This window comes from Helicoverpa zea, chromosome 18 (assembly GCF_022581195.2).
Source record: "Helicoverpa zea isolate HzStark_Cry1AcR chromosome 18, ilHelZeax1.1, whole genome shotgun sequence".
In the NCBI taxonomy this organism is placed as follows: domain Eukaryota; kingdom Metazoa; phylum Arthropoda; class Insecta; order Lepidoptera; family Noctuidae; genus Helicoverpa; species Helicoverpa zea.
This window is the reverse complement of record NC_061469.1, coordinates 3,358,809-3,377,568: the sequence shown is the minus strand read 5'-3', so window position 1 is coordinate 3,377,568 and position 18,760 is coordinate 3,358,809. Positions and strand designations below refer to the sequence as shown.

The 18,760-nt window shown below is 35.8% G+C and overlaps 2 protein-coding genes across 4 annotated transcripts in view; both read left to right on the top strand.

Moving 5' to 3' along the window:
• Nucleotides 1–158: 158 nt before the first annotated feature.
• LOC124638676 (superoxide dismutase [Mn], mitochondrial) lies at nucleotides 159–3,318 on the top strand. Its single transcript, XM_047175686.1, has 5 exons — nucleotides 159–328; nucleotides 601–782; nucleotides 1,690–1,828; nucleotides 2,399–2,553; nucleotides 3,017–3,318. The coding sequence occupies exons 1-5, from the start codon at nucleotides 303–305 to the stop codon at nucleotides 3,160–3,162; spliced, it is 648 nt and encodes a 215-aa protein (XP_047031642.1). The 5' UTR covers nucleotides 159–302; the 3' UTR covers nucleotides 3,163–3,318.
• Nucleotides 3,319–3,820: 502 nt separating this feature from the next.
• LOC124638807 (kinesin-like protein unc-104) overlaps nucleotides 3,821–18,760 on the top strand; it is a 104,331-nt gene continuing 89,391 nt past the window's right edge. For all 3 annotated transcript variants that reach the window (XM_047175916.1, XM_047175914.1, XM_047175915.1), the window contains exons 1-2: nucleotides 3,821–3,959; nucleotides 14,537–14,572. The gene's annotated coding sequence lies outside the window, so the exon portion shown is untranslated. The remainder of the gene's footprint in view (nucleotides 3,960–14,536; nucleotides 14,573–18,760) is intronic.

The window sequence follows — 18,760 nt, the reverse complement described above, 5'->3', positions numbered from 1 at the left end:
TTTTTACGAGGGCTTCAATTCGAATGACCACCTTTTCCTGTATTATTCAATCAACTCGGAGAGCGTTTTAGTGAACCAATCAATTGATGGTAAAAATGTATATTGGCCAACACTGCTTACTAATGTCACTGTCATCTGTCAAATGTCATAGCTGTTATTTTGTTGCCATTGACAGAAAGATTGCATTGGAATTCGCAATTGCATAATTACCAGTTTTTGATACTTACGTATTATCGGATAATAGTTATTACCGGTGCTTTTATTTGAAGTAACGTCGCATTTGTTTTTCACTGCCTTTAAAAATGTTCGCAAAACGCCGGTTCCTGCTGTAAGTATCGGAATATATTGATAGATTTTGCAAAAAAAGAACATACGTTTTCACGTGATTGACTGAATTAAGATGCTAATTGCTATTTTTCTCGATATTAAAACTGTCATGTTCACTGTAGACATGCCGGTCGCTTATATTTGCATCTATAGTCAAGCATACCGGTAGGAGTAAGGCAAACAGACGACCTAAATAAGTAAGACGGACATTGATCCTTGCACGCTGCAGTTGTAGTTGCGTCTTATTGATTCTACATATTGTATGATCCGCAGCACGTCGGCGGTGAACGCCGTTCGGCAGAAGCACACGCTGCCGGAGCTGCCCTATGAGTACAGCGCCCTGGAGCCTGTCATCAGCAGGGAGATCATGAGTCTGCACCATAGCAAGCACCACGCTACATACATAAACAACTTGAATGCTGCTGAAGAGAAACTTGCTCAAGCACAGGCTAAAGGTAATGGTTCAACCAGGCTACATTGAGTTACAAGTATTCTTTTTAGACTTTATTACTATTTAACATAGGCAAAAAATGCCTTGTCATCAAGGTCAATTATCTTATCATCAGAGGTACAATCCATATTTTGAAAAACAATCAAAATTAAAAATTGTTTATTCTAACTTGTCTGCAAAACAGCACTTTTTGAACATCAGAAATCTACAAAAGACAGCCTCCAAAACGCCCACCATTCACCACTTCCTTTGTGTTTTTGCCGGAAAGAAGTGACTCAACTAATTCCCCAGCATTATGTGTCTTAGTGAATCTCTAATTGTATGAATTCATCATCCTCATAATTTTCTCCCTGTGATTGGCAGCAGCAGACACGAATGTAATTCTAGGACTCCTCAGTGTGATCAAATTTAACGGAGGTGGCCATGTGAACCACACCATTCTGTGGCAGAACCTTAGTCCCTGTCAAACTCCACCTTCTGAATTCTTAAAAGAGGCTATTTGCAAGTAAAGGATTTTTTTTGTTTTCTAATATTTGTTTTTGTTTGAGTTCACAGTATGTAGGGGTATGGTAACTTATAGTTACATATACTTTTAGTTCTCTAATTTATTTATGACAATCAGTCAGTTGGAGGGTAATTTTTATTTATTTACCTACAATAATCAGTTTCTAGATAATCTGTGATCTTGTATTTTTTCTTATGTTAATCAAAATCCAACTGTTAATGTAAGCTTTGAGTATAACTAGTTTTATTTTAGTCTTAAGTAGTATAAGTGGTAATCTTTTTGTCTTTTAAATGAAAATAATAACCATATTTATTCAACATTTGTGTATATCTACATATTTATGTACAATTGTCATTTCTAAATTTCTTTTGGGTTTGAAATTCAAAATTGTTATGATTATCTTCAGGTGACATCAGCACAGTCATCAGTTTAGCTCCCGGACTCAAATTCAATGGTGGTGGTCACATCAACCACACCATTTTCTGGCAGAACCTTTCACCCAATGGCGGGAAGCCTTCCGGGTCACTCACCCAGGCCATTGAGAAGTAATTCAAACTCTTTATTGCATGTGTCTTGTCTCTGGCTGGTTTTTTGGCTTTATTAAATCCTCTTTTGCTCACTATATATTTTTTTAACACATAATGTTTTATTTATTGCTAAAGGTCAGTTAACAGGTGTTTAAAAGCTTAATTAATGATTATGTAAATAAATTCCTATCTTAAACTTATCAATATCAAGTATTACAGTAATACCTAAAGCTCTAATATTTTTAAATATCGTAAATGAACTGGTTTATCACAATAATTAAACAATGTTATGATTTTGGAATAGTGGAAATTACCGCTTTTGCGTCAGTGACTGAGATAACCTGCGTATAATTGGTCAAGTTGACCTTTTATACAGATTAATTCGAGAGGTGATAAGTCTTAAATAATTGTTACATGACTAAGTATTTAATTTTGACTGAGACTCAAAGTTGACCTGGGATATGGACAGGAGGATGACTGAAAGTTGACCTGACAGTGTTGATGGGTCCAATAATAGTGCAAAAAAAAAACCTACTTTAACTCAAAGTAAAAAAGTCGAATATTTTAACATTAAAATAACTATTTCAGGGACTTTGGTTCCTGGGATAACATGAAGAACCAGCTTGCAGCAGCATCTGTGGGAGTGCAGGGTTCCGGATGGGGCTGGCTCGGTTACAACAAACAGATGAAGAAGCTACAAATTGCCACCTGCCAGAACCAAGATCCTTTGCAAGCAACTACTGGTAAATAAATGCTTTTGTTATGTAATATGGGTGTGGCAGTCAACATTACACATTTATAGCTGGTTTGAACTGGTTTGATAGTCACGCTTCTAGATGCCCCTGCAGGAAGCATAGGGTTAAACAGTGGTACACTAAGAAACACAATAATTAGTGATGATGGCGACGATGACAATACATGTGGTCCGTTTTGGTATTGCCAGCGAACAGTGCGCTTTTGCCGTACGACACACCTCCATCTCGGGACTTTTAAACGCAACTTCCTAAGTTCCTACAACTGACATACTCTTCACATCTCCCGCCGCACTAACAGACGAGCTTTAAATAAGTATTCTCGCATTGCATCTTTGTCTTTGTTGCCGACGGGCAGATCCAGTTACATTCCTCTCAATGTTACTCATGATGCCTACTAGTGCTAGAGAGCAATTCAGATAATAATATTCTAATGACTGGTTTACTTTTACAGGGCTCATTCCCCTATTCGGTATTGATGTCTGGGAGCACGCCTACTACCTGCAATACAAAAACGTGAGGGCCGACTACGTAAAGGCAATATTCGACGTCGCTAACTGGGGGGACGTCTCAAAGAGATTCGAAGCTGCGGTCAACTAAACTGACCATTTCGTTTATCTCGCATTTTATTTGGTTAAAACCAGCTGAATGATAAAGCTTTAAATTATGTTACATCAAAAGTTTATGTTTCTCACATAGTGAAGCTCTGATTAGATTCATGTGATACAAAATAAGTTTTAGAACCTTTTTATCTTATTGCTGTGTTTTATTTTATATTCCTAATTAATCTTGGTTTAATGCTATGGCAAACCAAGCTGCATGCAGCCACAGACAGGAGTTCATGGGAAGTGATGGAGAGAGCCCTCCTCCCTCGAGCCTCTTTCATACACAAACCTCGTGCGATGCATTCTCACACCAGGCCATCGGGCCTGAGTGTGAACCAAACATTACTTTCACATATGTGATTAAACCACTTTAAATATACCTCTTCATTACTAAAAGAAATAAATGTGATTGGAGTCAATACATTCACCGAGAGCATTCCACTACAGTACCGCTTATCTAGTCATCATGATAAAACTCTGGATTTGAATGGGAAGATGGGGTATCAGAGGAGCGTCTTATCAAAAAAGATTTATAGTGTTTATTTATAGGTTCATGCGTCTATTTTGCCTATTTTCTATCTCGTGAAACGGATCGTGACGCTCAAACTGTACTTTCGTGTAACGGATCGCACACGAAAACGTCAAAACATCTGTCAAAGCAGATGATTGTCACTGCGCTTTGTTGTAACTTGTGGTGAAAAATAAATAAATAAAAATAATATTCTGAATCATTGAGAGCTATTAACTTCTGCATCGGGTTCCAGAAGATCATCCCTTGAAGTCTGTGGAGCGGTAAGTAGACAGAATTACTGTATTATGTACAATTCAGATGAAAAGAAAAGGGCTAGTGAGCTCGGGCAGTGTTATTGATTTTTCAGGCTGTAGACGTTACCTACTTAGTTCGTGTCTTGAAGTTGTGACAGAATCGAGAAAGCTATTTAATATATAGTTCATTTGTGCGTGCATTGTATATGCAAGGGAAAGGTACGTGTTGGTTTGCTATTAAGATATTATTGCGAAAAGTATCGTGAAGGTCGACATTTCAGTGTTTTGAAATCTACTAGCAGTTATGCTCAATGCATATCTAGGTTTTACAATTTATTTGCAGCATCTTACTTCGCGTTACAGAGTACCGTTATGTTTGTTCCATAAACATGGTAATTGCACACTTAAATTAGCATTTTAATTGATAAATATTATTATAAGTGCACAAAGAAGATAACTAAATTATTTTATCTCTTTATAGGTATCTAATTATTTGTTTATAAATAGTCATTATACTGCAAGGTTAATATTGTTTTGTAAATATAAAACATTCTCTTACAACCTTCACTGCTCCTAAAAATTTTTATTTGATAATACAGTAAAATTAAAATTTTCTTAGCACTATTGTTTAAAAATATATATTTGCAGCATTATACCTAAGCTATATTTAGTCTAAAGGAAAGCTTTATTTGATTTCAGTTAGTGCTCTTGACATGGAATCACATATTATACTAATTTTTTAAATAAATATACCTACATATAATATGCCCAAAAATATTCTGGAATAAATAGTTTTTCCAAATATTGTACAGTAAAAAAAATATAGCTATTAATGTTGACATAGTATGTATTAAGGAAGGAATTGACACTAATAATTTACAATAAAGTAAACACTTGTATTGCATCATGAATGAAGAATTAATTAAATAAATATTTTCTTATATTTGGTTATAGGAAGTATTTACATCATTCAAGTGCTATTTCTGATCTACAAAGTTAGTGACTCATCTAGTAACGAGAGCGGGTTTCCTTTACTAACATGTGGTTCAAAATGATTCATCTTAATTGACTGGGGACATTGTTATCTTGTCTTGTAATAGTGTCATCTAGTAAATATTTGTCAATGAAACAGATGCATTATTTTGATATAGGATTATTTACACTTATTAAGCATTTTGAGTTATGTTTAAGAATTATGTAACTTCATTCTTTTCATCTCCATATTACAAAAAATGATTATGAAAAAAAAACGATTCAGACAATAAGGATCTTGAGAAGTGTGTAAAAAATATAACAATATTTAAAAATATATAATAATCTATCTCAAAATAATTTTTACCTCATGAAGAAAGCGATTTTTTTTATAAAACAACATACAAATAGCAATATCAGAATAAAATAAGTCATTAAATTGATTGCACATAGAAACAGACACTCATTTACTTGGAATCAAATTACCATACCAATACCACATTGCAGTTATGTGTAATACTAAAATTCCACTAATGTACTTGTACCTAAATACTGAACCGGGACCTACCTCAATGTGGAAGAAATTATACAATGCATGAATGTAATTACTTGGTAGGTAGGGAGAGGGCACTTATTGCAAGAAATATGCCATGGATAGAGATAGGTCCTGCATTATAGTAGGGTGACCATTGTTTGGTGCGTAATGGAATTGAAGTCTAAAGTAGTGGGAATACTATTTTTGCAAAAACCTAAGTTATGGTTGGTACACAGTCAGTTTGAATGATGGTTTCATTGCAAATATTTTTTATAATGATAAGGGTAATTAAAGATCATTTAGGACACAGGGCTCTTGAGTTTTTCTTATTTTGTACCAATTTAGTTTGAATAATTTGGATTTATCATAGAAAAAAGCCACAAAATTAATACAAAACGTGATTAAAACTCACCATCACGTAATTCAACAATTTATAATGCAATCATGGGTTTTTGCATAACACTGCACTGTCTTTAAAACTTATGGGAGGTTTATGGGGCGCCTACCGCGGCGATGGTTTATCGGATCGGCGCCTCACGCGATCCCACCGGCGGTGAATGCACTCCAAAGTGACGTAGTGGGAGGGGGGGGGGGAGTAATTGAGCCCCAAGGCTTTTTGTCTTTTGTACTTTGAATTTGTAGCCCTTGGAACAAGGATACGTTTGTTTTATGGTAATTAAAACTGTTAGTGTTGACTACATCAAATTAAAATATGCTACTTTTTTTTAAGTTTAAAGAAGAATAGCGCTATTACTCTATTAAAAAAAAACAGCAAATAAATATAACTGTTTCCTTCTTTTTAAACCTATCAAAATAAGTTAATTTTCAAGAATGCTTGATTGCTGTATTTGGCGTAATACAAAATATCCAAATCTGTACCTACATTTAATTTTAAACTTGGATTGGTTCTTGCGGGATTACTTTACCAGAAAAAGGTCTAAAATAGATATACATGGTATATTCAAATACAATTCATTAACTCCCCCCTGCCCTGGTTACACTCCATTACAATAGGAAGGTACGGAACTGTACCTAGACAAAGTATATTCAGTAATTATTGTAGACAGTTTCGTGGGAAATGTGAAACATTTTCACCATGTGAAGACTTACTTGCCTCGCATAGCATATAATACATACATTTATACATAGCATACATAACACTATTATTAACTGCTTGTGTTATGGTCTAGAAACAATTTCACAATTTCAAATTTAGAATTGGACTGAAAAGCATCTTTTTGCGCCCAAATGCTGTTACGGCAACGACTTATTGATCTCTCATTTATAGATTTTTTATATGTGCCTTTTTCTTCTACTTTTTAGGCTCATATTTCTCCTGAAATTTCACATATTTTCGATTTTGTAATTATTGTATTTATCAAAGCTTTCAGCAGTTTCAAAAAGTATTTTATTACGAACTGGAATAAATGCGTTTGTACTACACCGCATGTCATTGAATTATTGATCCTAATACGAGTCTGGTCTTCTTTCTGAAGGGTTAGGAGACACCCGCCGGTGAATGAACTTACTTCGGAAATTATTTATATGTCGTGTCGACCTCTTCCAGAGATTGACACTTTAATCATTGAAGCTTCCTCTATGCGGGGTTTATTTTTGTCACTGTCTTGAGTCTGAAAGATTCTTTGTTTGCAATATATTTTAATACTTTGAGGTATTTGCATATTGAATGTTTAAGGAACATTGAAAAATATGGGTAGGTGCTTTTGGTACTCCAGGTGAACCGGGAAAATCTTTGCAAGCCCCTTCTCGGAGTCCAACTAGTATTTTTTGCTGATCATTTTCCAGATGGTCTTTTTTTATAAGCATTTCTCGTGAGAGCTATTAAAACCTATTCCTTCATAATGTCAATACTTTGCAGATGGCTAGGTAATGTTGGGCACATAAATGTCTAAAGTTTCTACATTAGCAACTTGTAATAACTTCTCAGCCGATAAAACGGGCTTTTAACAATTTCGATGGTTTATGCCAATCAAAACTTTGTCTTTTACACATTATGTAATTTGTTTATGTCTTACTAGAATGGTTCATTAAAGTTATGCCTGAAGCTAAAACGTTTTGCAATAACGCAATAGTAAGACGCTATGCTCATTTCATATCTATATATTTTTTGGAAACCACCATTAAAGAGTTCTCTGTTTTTAAAAGATTTTTTTAGGAAAACAACGTAAAATGCTGCTAAAGAATACTCTTATGCAAGCTCTAGTTCTTCGCTTATTTGGTTTCAATGCAACCATAGAATTTCTGTGGTGTTACCAGCTAGAAAAAATCCTAACATTATTTCTCATTGAACAAGCTCATAAAGCTTGTTCAGATTAGGAAGTTTTGTACAACTACAGCTTAAAATTGCCCTACATGGACCGTTGCCATAAAATCTTAACAACTGCAGTAACCACTGATATATTTCGCCACAACTAAGGCACAGTCACAATAACACCATTGTGTCCTAGGATTCTTTGTCGCGGCTCTTCAGTGGAAAATAAATGAGTTTTCTCTCATATTCCATTATGTAGGTACGTCGGCGTCATATCGCGTGACAATACAGCGAGAGGGAGGAATATTTTACGTTGTGTATCATCAAGTAGATAGGCAGAGAAGGTCCGAACTAAACTGTGCGAAACTATACAAATTAATAGGTAAGTACATCGCTGTTAGGAACAGTATTTTTAGAAGTCGTGTGTGTAGTTAATACCTACCTAATAGCATTCTATCATAGAACCTGAATGATGATATCTGGTAATGGTAACCGACAGCGTCAGTGTTTTGTTTCCAATTATACCTCTAGATATGGTATTCTTGCGAGAATTTCCAGTTTTTGGTGATTTATAATGTCTTTCATTAAAGATACCAAATGGTATGTAACTTAATAAAACAATATTTAATTCATTGATGCTAGTTATAATTTTCAGGGATCACATAAAATCTTCTGCATTTCCTGCGTAGTGTTGCTCGCGGTATTAATATATTTTTTCCAACGAGTGCAGTAATGTCTGGTAAATACCCCTAGTGAGTTATGACACCCGTTTTTACGTGATTATCCTTCGCGTGTGTCTGGGATTCATTTTTACCTCCGTAATATGTGCAGGATTACGGGCATATACGAGTACCTGTATTAAAAAGCTAGCGGATATGTCGTCGTTTAGAAAAAAAATGGTGTTTTAAAATTTACTTAATCGCGAGTCAGACAATTCAGCTTATTTTTATAGCCATTTGACTTGTTTATTAACGGACGCGAATGAGACTGGTGGTTTGAACTTGCATGACTCGACGACTAGGTGAAAAGACTGTGATGAGTCTGTGCAAAATACTAATACAGCAAAAGTCCAAACGCCAATGAAATATTGCATGTAAGAGAGAAGATGAGAAAACTATAATCCAGAACTACGCATTGCAAAGAGAACCACATTTAATGAAGTTACCAAAATAATCACCTCTAGGTTTAAAATGGTTGGTTATTTACACCATGACCGTATTTCGTGAAACTTCCATTGTTCTCAAATAGAATAGGCTTCTTCGAGCGTTGGTCTTGTACATGACAGCTGTTGCAGGTACTTACACAAAATGTAGCTCATTGAAGAATATTGAATAGTTTGCTTGAGTCATGGTTTCCGTGGTTGTTAAGTTGCAGTTTGTTGAGTATTTAACTTACATACAGGGGAATTGGGGCTGTGACTTTTTAGATTTTGATTTATCATTGTGACTAAGGTTTTCACGCGAACTTGTAAAATGATTGCGTAGATACATGTATGATTTTACAACATCAACTCAAACTTACACGTGTACATGCTCATATAACAGGAATAATAAATACAAAAGGAATCGAAGAACAAAGAACTCCCTTAGTTAACATTTTATTCAAACAGAAATCCATTTCCTTCCAGTGTTGCTCACTGAGAAAATATTAATTGAATCCCGTTAAGCGGGTCGCAATAAAACATAACGTGTACGTGTCCCGTCGGGTGTGCACCTCGTGGGGTGGTGCACCTCGTAAAAAGGCTTTAAAAGAGTGCACCCGGTGTTTAAACGAGGCACCCGTCTGCTCTTCCATTCTGCTTGAATTATTTCTCCTACACGACTGATGTACGAACTACGAACTCAAATATTTCAACCTATTTGGAAAAAACAAATAGGTGAGTTTTTAAAGCGTTGAGTTCTTTGTGTGAAATTGCAAGTGCATTCCGTTTCGATAAATCGTTTTCCCACTATTGGAAGCTCGGTGCCCGAGGCTTCGTTTAAAAGCCTGCTGCCGGATGATAGGTTTTGACCGGGATATCCTTCATTCATGAATTTCAGCACGACTAGGCAGTCAATTGTTTCTTTCAGGGAAATAAGCTAACCGTGCTGGTTGGTAAATATTACACAGCTCGTTTTAATTTTAAATATTTCCTCTTTTCTGCGAAAATATATAGCTGTTTTCTATTAAGGATTAAAACATTTGTACACATAAAGAAATGTACAGTATTCCTTCAGGTCAAACAAAGCGCTATCTTGCCATCAAATTAAGTATAGTGCACTTTTCTTATAAAATCCAGACTCTGCTAGATAAAAAATCTGCTTCGCGTGAAAAATATGTTCCTATTTCAACTCGACACGTTTTTACTTTCAGTATTAAAAGACATTCATGAACGGGCTTCAAAATTCGTCGAATCTTCAAAGACGAAGTACTTATCCTATAATATTTGGAAGGTACTGTTTTTATAGGATTACTGAATATTATACAATTGTAAGTAATTCGGCGGCAGACAACTTTGTTTCCCTTCATAATCCTCTTGTCTCGCTCCGTGGTTCCCGAATTTAACCAAACAATAACTCAATTCTTCAGAAAAAATAATATCCGAGCTTTATTTAATAATACCTATCTTTTGGAAAGGTATTGTACTGTTGATGTAATACATTAGAAGTTCGCTGAAGGGTCTAGAAAACCTTTCGCGAAATTACGAGTATTATGTAAGGTATACTTTTATATACAGAGTAACCGAAACACTACGAGCGATCGATGTGTATATACGAGTACCTGTTTATCTACATAAGAATGTACATATTTCATAACGAAGAACCTACATTTTATACGAAAGTAAGTAAGTACGTATCTAGTGAAACTCCCAACAGATTTAGATAATGTTACAAATAGATATAGTTGTAGTAACATTGTATATGTATAGCTTGTCACAAACATGAACTGGGTCACTCGTTGTATAGTTTAGGGCTCTCAGTCTGATGTAGTGCATCGGAATTGTCAATGAGACTGCTTTAGATGCATCTATTTAAAGTTGACACACATGTTTTTGTAATGAAGGAAATTGTAGCTGCATACATAAGAGTAGGGTGGCATTAAATTTTTCGCATTAAATGATAAATGTTATATTTGGCAAATAGGTTGCAGTTGAAATCAATAATTTTTCACGACTTTTCTTTGATAGCGATATGGAGTCTTTATTTCCTATCTGACTACTTTGAAAAGAAACACCGAAACTCAAGGGTCCATAGTCTCTTTTTAAGTCTAACCATACATTCATCCATGAATGAACAATATAGGATCGTTTCTGAAATTACCTTTTGAAGAAAATGTCATACAAGTTTGAGGAGACCGGTGGACAATAACATATAAAAGTTAGTTTTACATAACATTAAGATGTTATATCGATTTGATTTTAAATTACCACGTAATGGGACGTTTCTTGGCCCTTTATAATTCGCATCCCTCTTTCAGTTCTAGTTTACAAACCAATACAGACAGCAATTTTCCATACAAACAAAATATAATAACGATCGTTTTTTCTAACATCTTAATTAAAAATGTACAGGCTGGCTACTAAACGAGCACACTTCATTATCTTTAGCCATTAGACACTTGTGACAAGTCCGCGCCGAGGGCCGTCCGTGGCGACACTTGATGCAAATTTAACTACCTACCCGCCGTTAGGACTTAATTGAACAACCAAGTTTGTGTACTAACATGATGCTGGCTTAATACTATGATGTTGAGGCTAAATTGTTTTTGAAACACTTCATCTTTTGTGTAAATTGTAGCTGGATTCCACTTAATGTGTCTGTGAATATTGCACTTGCACTTATGGTTATTTAAACACCAATTTTTACCAAACCTTATAGCAGACTTAATAAACCCATTAAGAGTCGAGGTTACCCAAAAAGGTTTCATTGAACAAAGTTTCCTTTAATTAGTTCTCGACCCTCAATATAATTTGAGGAAAAATTCCTGGCTAAAGCCGTCAAAAATATTAAGTCTTTGTCTTACATCGTTTGTATAATATACTGCAGTTGTAAGTGTAATATTAAAGCTAAGCGGATTGTCGAGAGATTATGAGATTATTTAATTAATTAGTTCCCGGTCTTCAAGTGAAGGTCTTTTGGGCGCCATATTGTTTTAGCTGAGAAGTAGGTCACTCTTTAATGGTGTTGGATATTTTCTGCAGACTGGTAATTATTTTGTTAGGTTCATCCGCTATATCTTTCAGGCACGTCTATTGTCTCCAAATATGACCCTAAATAGAGTCCCGCCAAAAAATACGTTAAATAGTAACGTATTGATATTTATTCTATTCTTATCAGACAAATGGAAACACCCAGACGAAGATTACTGTGGTTCGAAAATCAGACAACAGAAATAGAGAACTGGGATTTTGTGTTATCCTTTTCGAATCTAATTTCCAATTCACCTTGAAGATATTATTAAGCTTCGTTTGCCAATTTCATAACTTCAGTATTGCTAATGTTGAAAATCAATACGTATTTGTTTTGTCTGCTCTGTACGTTTCATTATTTGATTTGGCAGACGCGTAGCGAAGTCTTGCTTGGGCAAGTACTAAGTATATGAAGTTTTCTTAAAATATATATAAAATCGCTGTTGATGGAGTTCAGTAATCAGTACACAGTTTCAATATATTCTCTTGTAAACAGTTGTGAAGCTACGCAGGTACTAACTTTCGTAACAACGTCACCACACACCCATGTGCTCGAGGCACGGCGTTCGTCGATGTACATGCCTGTGTGAGTGACATTTTTACAAAGTTAGTAGGTAGCTTCAAAACTGTTTACAGGAAAATATCTTAACTGTGGTAATAGTCAAATTATTTATATTCACAACGCATTTAGTCTCGGCTCCCGGTAGGCGTGTAATTCTTGCCGACACGCGTTATCAAATTTCCATTACTTGTACCTCACCTAATATTCCACCTACGTCGTCTTCTCTTAAAAACTTCACCGGACGTGCGGTTCTGTTTTCGTATTTATTACTGAGTTTGGTACAGTTCGATGTAATTTCGACTTTATTTTCTGTATGATAAGGTTGATTTTGACTTGGTGGTGGGTTCGAAAGTCTGAGGTGTCGTTTTGGGAGCTTACTGGGGTCGCGTTATTAGAGTCTTGTCCTTCTTTATTGGAATATACGAGGGGCTCGATGCTCCCCCCTCGCCCCGGTCATTGAGGAGCCGTGCTCTGGCGGAGGCTGACTGGCAGCACAAGGGACACGTTCTACAACCCTCGATTAAGTAATTGCTCCGTTCTGTATAACCTTCATTACAAACGACGGGATGATGCCGGATTGCCGGCGCCGTTATTATAATTAGTGATAAATTCGGCTTCAGCACGTCAGACTATTTGGTTCACAAATTCGATTTGATTTTGTTGATTTTGAGGATTAAAATAGTTTTCGCCTTAAGCCCTAATTTATTCGCTATTCAAGATAAGTGTGTCACTTTAGCAATATTTGGATCAAATATTCTGATCAGGGTATTGACTTTTTTGATGGCCTGTACCGTAGTTCATAGAAATAGTTTGTTTTTTATTAAAATCAATCCATATTTCCGTCGTGTGTTTATACAATGTATTTATTTGCAAAACTACATTTAAACATTCTAAATAGTCAAACATTTTAAATAGCAAACTGTACCTTATAAATTGGTTTCACGTAGCTGATGTGAAAAGCTGTCGTAGCGGCTGCGTAGGCTATTCGTAGCGGTGCGGTGCTACGAAGCGGCTACGCCCGCGGCACGCTCCTTTGTTTCACACGGTTAACATCAAGATGGAATTATTTACTCACTCTTCACTGGAAAGCAACTAGAGTGAATATATTTTTAGAAATAGAGTTATGTTTCCCATAGATCAAAAGATTCGTTCTCATGTTCAGTAAATAATATTATACCTACTCGTAGTAAAGTCGGTGTCGACATTACGATCAGGTCTGGATTATCTTCCGAGTTAAGCCATCCACAACTATTATATTATGTGTTAATCCAGTTGTGTGTATGTATTACCTCTACTTTCGCAACAGTACATACAAAGTTTCCTGCAATAAAAACTGACCATCATTTCTCAAAACATTTCGAAGCGTTAACATTTCTATCGCCTTTACACTATGTAGTCAAACACCCCTTATATCTTATTTACCCTTATCCGGGTCACGTTCACAGCATGTTGCAGTAGTTGCAGCAACGTGCAGCTAACTGCAGTTTTCAACAGCTGCAAGCAACTCTGTTGCACTTTATGTAATGTGATCCCGATTCGCTCATTACATTTTATGGCATTTTCTGCGCCGTGGTTAGAAAAGGATAAGTATTAAATGTTATAGCCGGGCTTAAAAGTGGGATTTGCTCGAGTTTTTTATGTAAAAATACTTGGATGTTCTCGCTTCGTTAGTACACCTGGGGTGTGGTTTAAAAATAACCTTCCTTCATATAACTATCGTGATGTTGTTTTCTGTTTGCATATCTCACGTGTGCAAAACTATATGACATACGTGCGCTGCGTTTCATGTCGTGTCTTCCCGTTTTATATTGAGTTTAAGTGAATTTTACCGTATTCTAAACAATGGGAAGCATTTGTGCAATAACAGGCTAAAGTGGAGCACTATTTCTGTTATGTGTTTTATGAGAAGGATAGTTTTAAAACGAATAGTTTGCTGTTTTATTTTTGTAGCACATTTATTTGTGCCAAAGTTATTCGACTTCGATGATAGGTTACCTACTTTTCTAAATAAAACCCCTTTTTATTCCACTCACAATTTAATATAATAAGCAAAAATATATTTTTAGCATTCATAAATATGGTAATCTTGTTACAGATGACACCGGCTTGCTAAGGCGGGTTCTACACTGAGGTAAGTTCGTCATAATTGAATTTACTTACAAAATAGGTTTTAATTTGATCATTATGGTGCGTTTTGAATGCCAGCCGCCGACTGTATCTGCCGAACGCACTAGCAGCGACGGTTTCATGTAGAGGTAGATACATACCAGCTTCGGCCGATTTCATACAGTCGCGGCTTGTGCTGTCAGCAGTTGCAGTCGGCAGCCAGCTTTGAAATCGTACCTTTATAGGATGGCCCTTATTTCAGGAGTACTAAATTCTCTTGGAGGATATCACCGGCCATTATTCGTTTTAGGGCTATTAACTTGATTAATGGTTTCATTATTTTGAGTGAGGTCTAAGCTTATATGGTAATTTTTATGGGCATTTTTATTAGCTCTTCTGTTTGATAGGTACTTTCTTATGTGATGTCCGTATTTTTGTGGTATTGTAATGACTTGGAGATGTTATAATCAAGGTGTCGCTAATCAAGGTGTTTACATTGTGATGTGAATAATTTAGCTAATGGAAGGATTGTCAGGTATTGAAGATTGTAAAACATCATATAATTCATTCGTTCCTATTAATATAAGTACCTTTATATTTTTCTTCTGACCTGGCTGTGAACTTAGATACATCCAGAAGACACCCATAAGATAGATGTAGAATAAAAAGCTTTGTTTCTTTCCTAGAAAATCTGCTGTAGTGTGCCTCTATATTTCGTGTGTTACACTGTATAAACCTATATTCAGTACATCCCTACATATATTCTCCAACAATGACAGCTGTTCCAATTGTCAGTAGTAAGCTAATTAATGCATTCCCCACAATGCACGTGTCACACTGGCGAGCGCAGATATGTTGCAAATCTGATGAATTGCTTTATATGGCTGTCTCTGACGTGTCGTATAGTCGGAGAGCTTAATGTTTCATTAGGTTGAAAGATGGCTGTGATGACTGTCGGTAATTTCCAACGATTCACAGTTAATGTGCATGAGTTAAATAATAGATAGATACATAGGAATAAACTGAATGAACTGAGTGTAGCTGATTATCGGATAAAAAAATATCTATTTATTCTTAGACACACATTACCTGTCTTTAAGTGTGAAATTCTTTTTTATTACCTAATTCAGCAGTATCAATTACAAATACGCATATAAATTACACAACTTCATAAAAATTATAAATATTTGAACAGAAATTTGTCTTTCTCCATACTTAAAGCTCCACTATGTACTTATAAGTGAGTCAAGTACTTAAGTAACAACTTAATCAAATCCAGACACGGCAAGGGGTGTCATTGTTACACTCCCACCATTGTGAGTACCTCGTTACGCTGATTACTGAGCCATTATTTGATTAATGCTATTGTTTCAATCACAATGAGAGACAACTCCGTTAATATTTGCTTATGGGTGTGTGTGTGTCTAGCAATATGTATATGATGTGTTTGTGTGAGTTTGTAAGTTGTTTTCAGGTAGATGTAAATCTTACTATGTAGGTAGGTATATGAATGGAAGACTGTAGGTACTGTTTTCCTGCGGAGGAAAATCCTGTTTCCTGGCGTCTGTTTATCTTGGGAATAAGTTTCAACATGGGTGGAGAGTGCAAACTGCATTGGAATAAGAAATCCCTTTACGACGTGCAATCCTTTTTGCAATTGTGATGCATCTTGTTGTGAGGTGTGTTGTTGTCATTAGACTACTTTTTTTACATTAAGTCCATTCACTGGTATTTTCCATTAGTACTGGAACGAATACACATTTGACGAAAATCAGAAAAAGAAAATAACTTTTCAGAACGAAACGCATAAATTGACAACTTTTAAGTCACAAAATAAATATAAGCTTTATAATGCTAGTTCTGTATGCTGAAACTATTCCTACAGTCTTATTGGCATATAATCGCGCGACTGCGAGGGACCTCGTTCCTGCAACTGGGTCAAGGAATCCCTGATATCCGATGTAGTCCTGCGGTTCTGTGCTCGTGTCTGTGTATTGTATATGTATGTGTTTGTGTGTGATAGAATAAATAATGCATGTGTTTTGAGATGAGTTTTTGAGAATTTCGTAAGACATGGTAAATACGATAGTCTGTTTACGGATAGGTGTTGGACGTAGGCCGCTGTCAACCGGTCATTTTATAAACCAATGGGGAATCATCTCCGCTTTTGGAAATCAATAGAACCCCAGGTGTTCTGTAGTGGGTGATGTGATGATGAAGAGGACGAGAAAAAATATTTTCCTCATTCTTAACTTCAAATCAATAACATTTGACAAGAAATAACACAAGTAATTCTAAACTTATAAACACTGAAGCAATCTACAGACTGTCTTGACCCTAATCCCGAAATTGTGTAAAGATAAATTGATATATTGTGACATATTAATTAGCGCTCACGCAGAGCCTATCTGCCGCGCTAATTGGGTTCGCATTACGTTGTAAGACCGAGCTTGCACACCTGCGCTCTTGAAATACGTTTTTGCCCTTAATTACGCAGAAATAGAGCCTTTTTTGAGGTTACGAACAAGAAATGTTTTAGACTTTTTTGAGGAGTATTTAATAGGACGTTATTTGTTTGTAAGTTTGTATATTTCTCGGATGTTTGTATGTTTTCACTTGGGTACCTATTTTTAGAATATCGGTTTCATAAGATAAGAAACTCCTAGTATTCCTTTCGCCAGATAGGAGATACAGGTCTTTGCCACCTGAGTAATACTAGAAACACCTTTTATTGTTCTTAACTTGTATGGTCAAAATTAATTTAGCAGTTCGGAACAAAAAGTATATGCTTACAAAACCTTAACCCTCCCTTAATCTCCCTTGCATTTCTCGCAACAATAAGTATATCGAGATCTTCAATTGAGTTCCACCTTATTAATAGTACTTACCGCTTATAAGGCCGTACGGCTGGTTTACGACCGGACCGGCGGCCTCGGGGGACGTAACTTACCGTACAGGTACTCGGCCGGTTGAGTTACGGTTCCTTTCCGAACGTTTTCTATGTAACAATCGATGTTTGACGATTGCTTGTGAATTTAAAGAGATCTTGACTTGATAATGTTAACAGCGTGTAGCGTGTATAATCTAAAATTACGAAAAAGAAAGGATTATCCAAATCCACATCTGGTAAATCCTTAGAAAAAGTCGTATATTGTACAAACGTAACATTATGCGTCAGAGTGGGCGTTGGAAGTGTTTTTTTTTCTTTGATCTTTTATGATCATCTTCCTTTTTTTGATGCATGCTGATTTTCACATAAGTAGTCACTGCTCTCGTCAAGTTGTTTATTTTTACTTACCTTTTGACTATCCTGAAGTCACTAGTAGCTAACTTCGGACCGGCAAAGATACTTAGCGAGAACTGTAGAATAATATTTTTTCTAATCAGGTTTGGTGCCCGATCATTACTCATATATTTTAAACAGACAATGCATTGTTAGTTCCCGTTTGTCCATTAAATGTTCCGGGAGCGTACATTGTATTGACCTGTTCGTAACTGGGTGACCTGACAAAAGCCGAAACGGGCGCCCCTATCTCATGTTATAAAGTTTTGTTAAATGTTCGAAGTTTTTTTTTTGTATGGAAGACATTCCTTTTAAGATGGTTCTTACTGTTGCTGTGACTTAATCGATAGAAAAGGCTGATCATTTATTTGTATTGCACTTGTCAATTGTAACTTTTAGGTGTTCTTTGTATTTCTTCTAAAATCATCATCGTCCGAGCCTTGTCCCAAGTGTTTTGGGGTCGGCATAGCTGACGATGTTGCTATAAAAAGAAAGAAATACTGTTAGATCAGTATAACTGGTCTGAACTAAGACTAATAATATAAACACGAGATGGTACAGAGAAAGCAGTCAATTTAAGCTTTAAATCCCTGTCAAATAAAGGCTAATTTTAAACTATTACCAGGATATTGTTAATGTGAAAAAGGGCAAATAAATCTAAACTTGCAGTCAGTGCGGAAATTACAATTATCGCTACGTTAGATTTTCAAAGTCAATATCCTGTGTAGACAATTCGATTGAGCGCTGCAGGAAGCTTAACGGTGCTTTCGAAATAGACTATGACGGTTATAGAACCTTCTAGAGTTAATGGTTCTAGTCTAGACAGTAGAAAATATAAGTATTTTTTTGGTTTGTCGAGAAAATAGCAAAAGTTTTTTAGGGGTTTCGTTTGTGAAGTAATTTGATAGATCTTGTTTTTTAGGGTTTCCG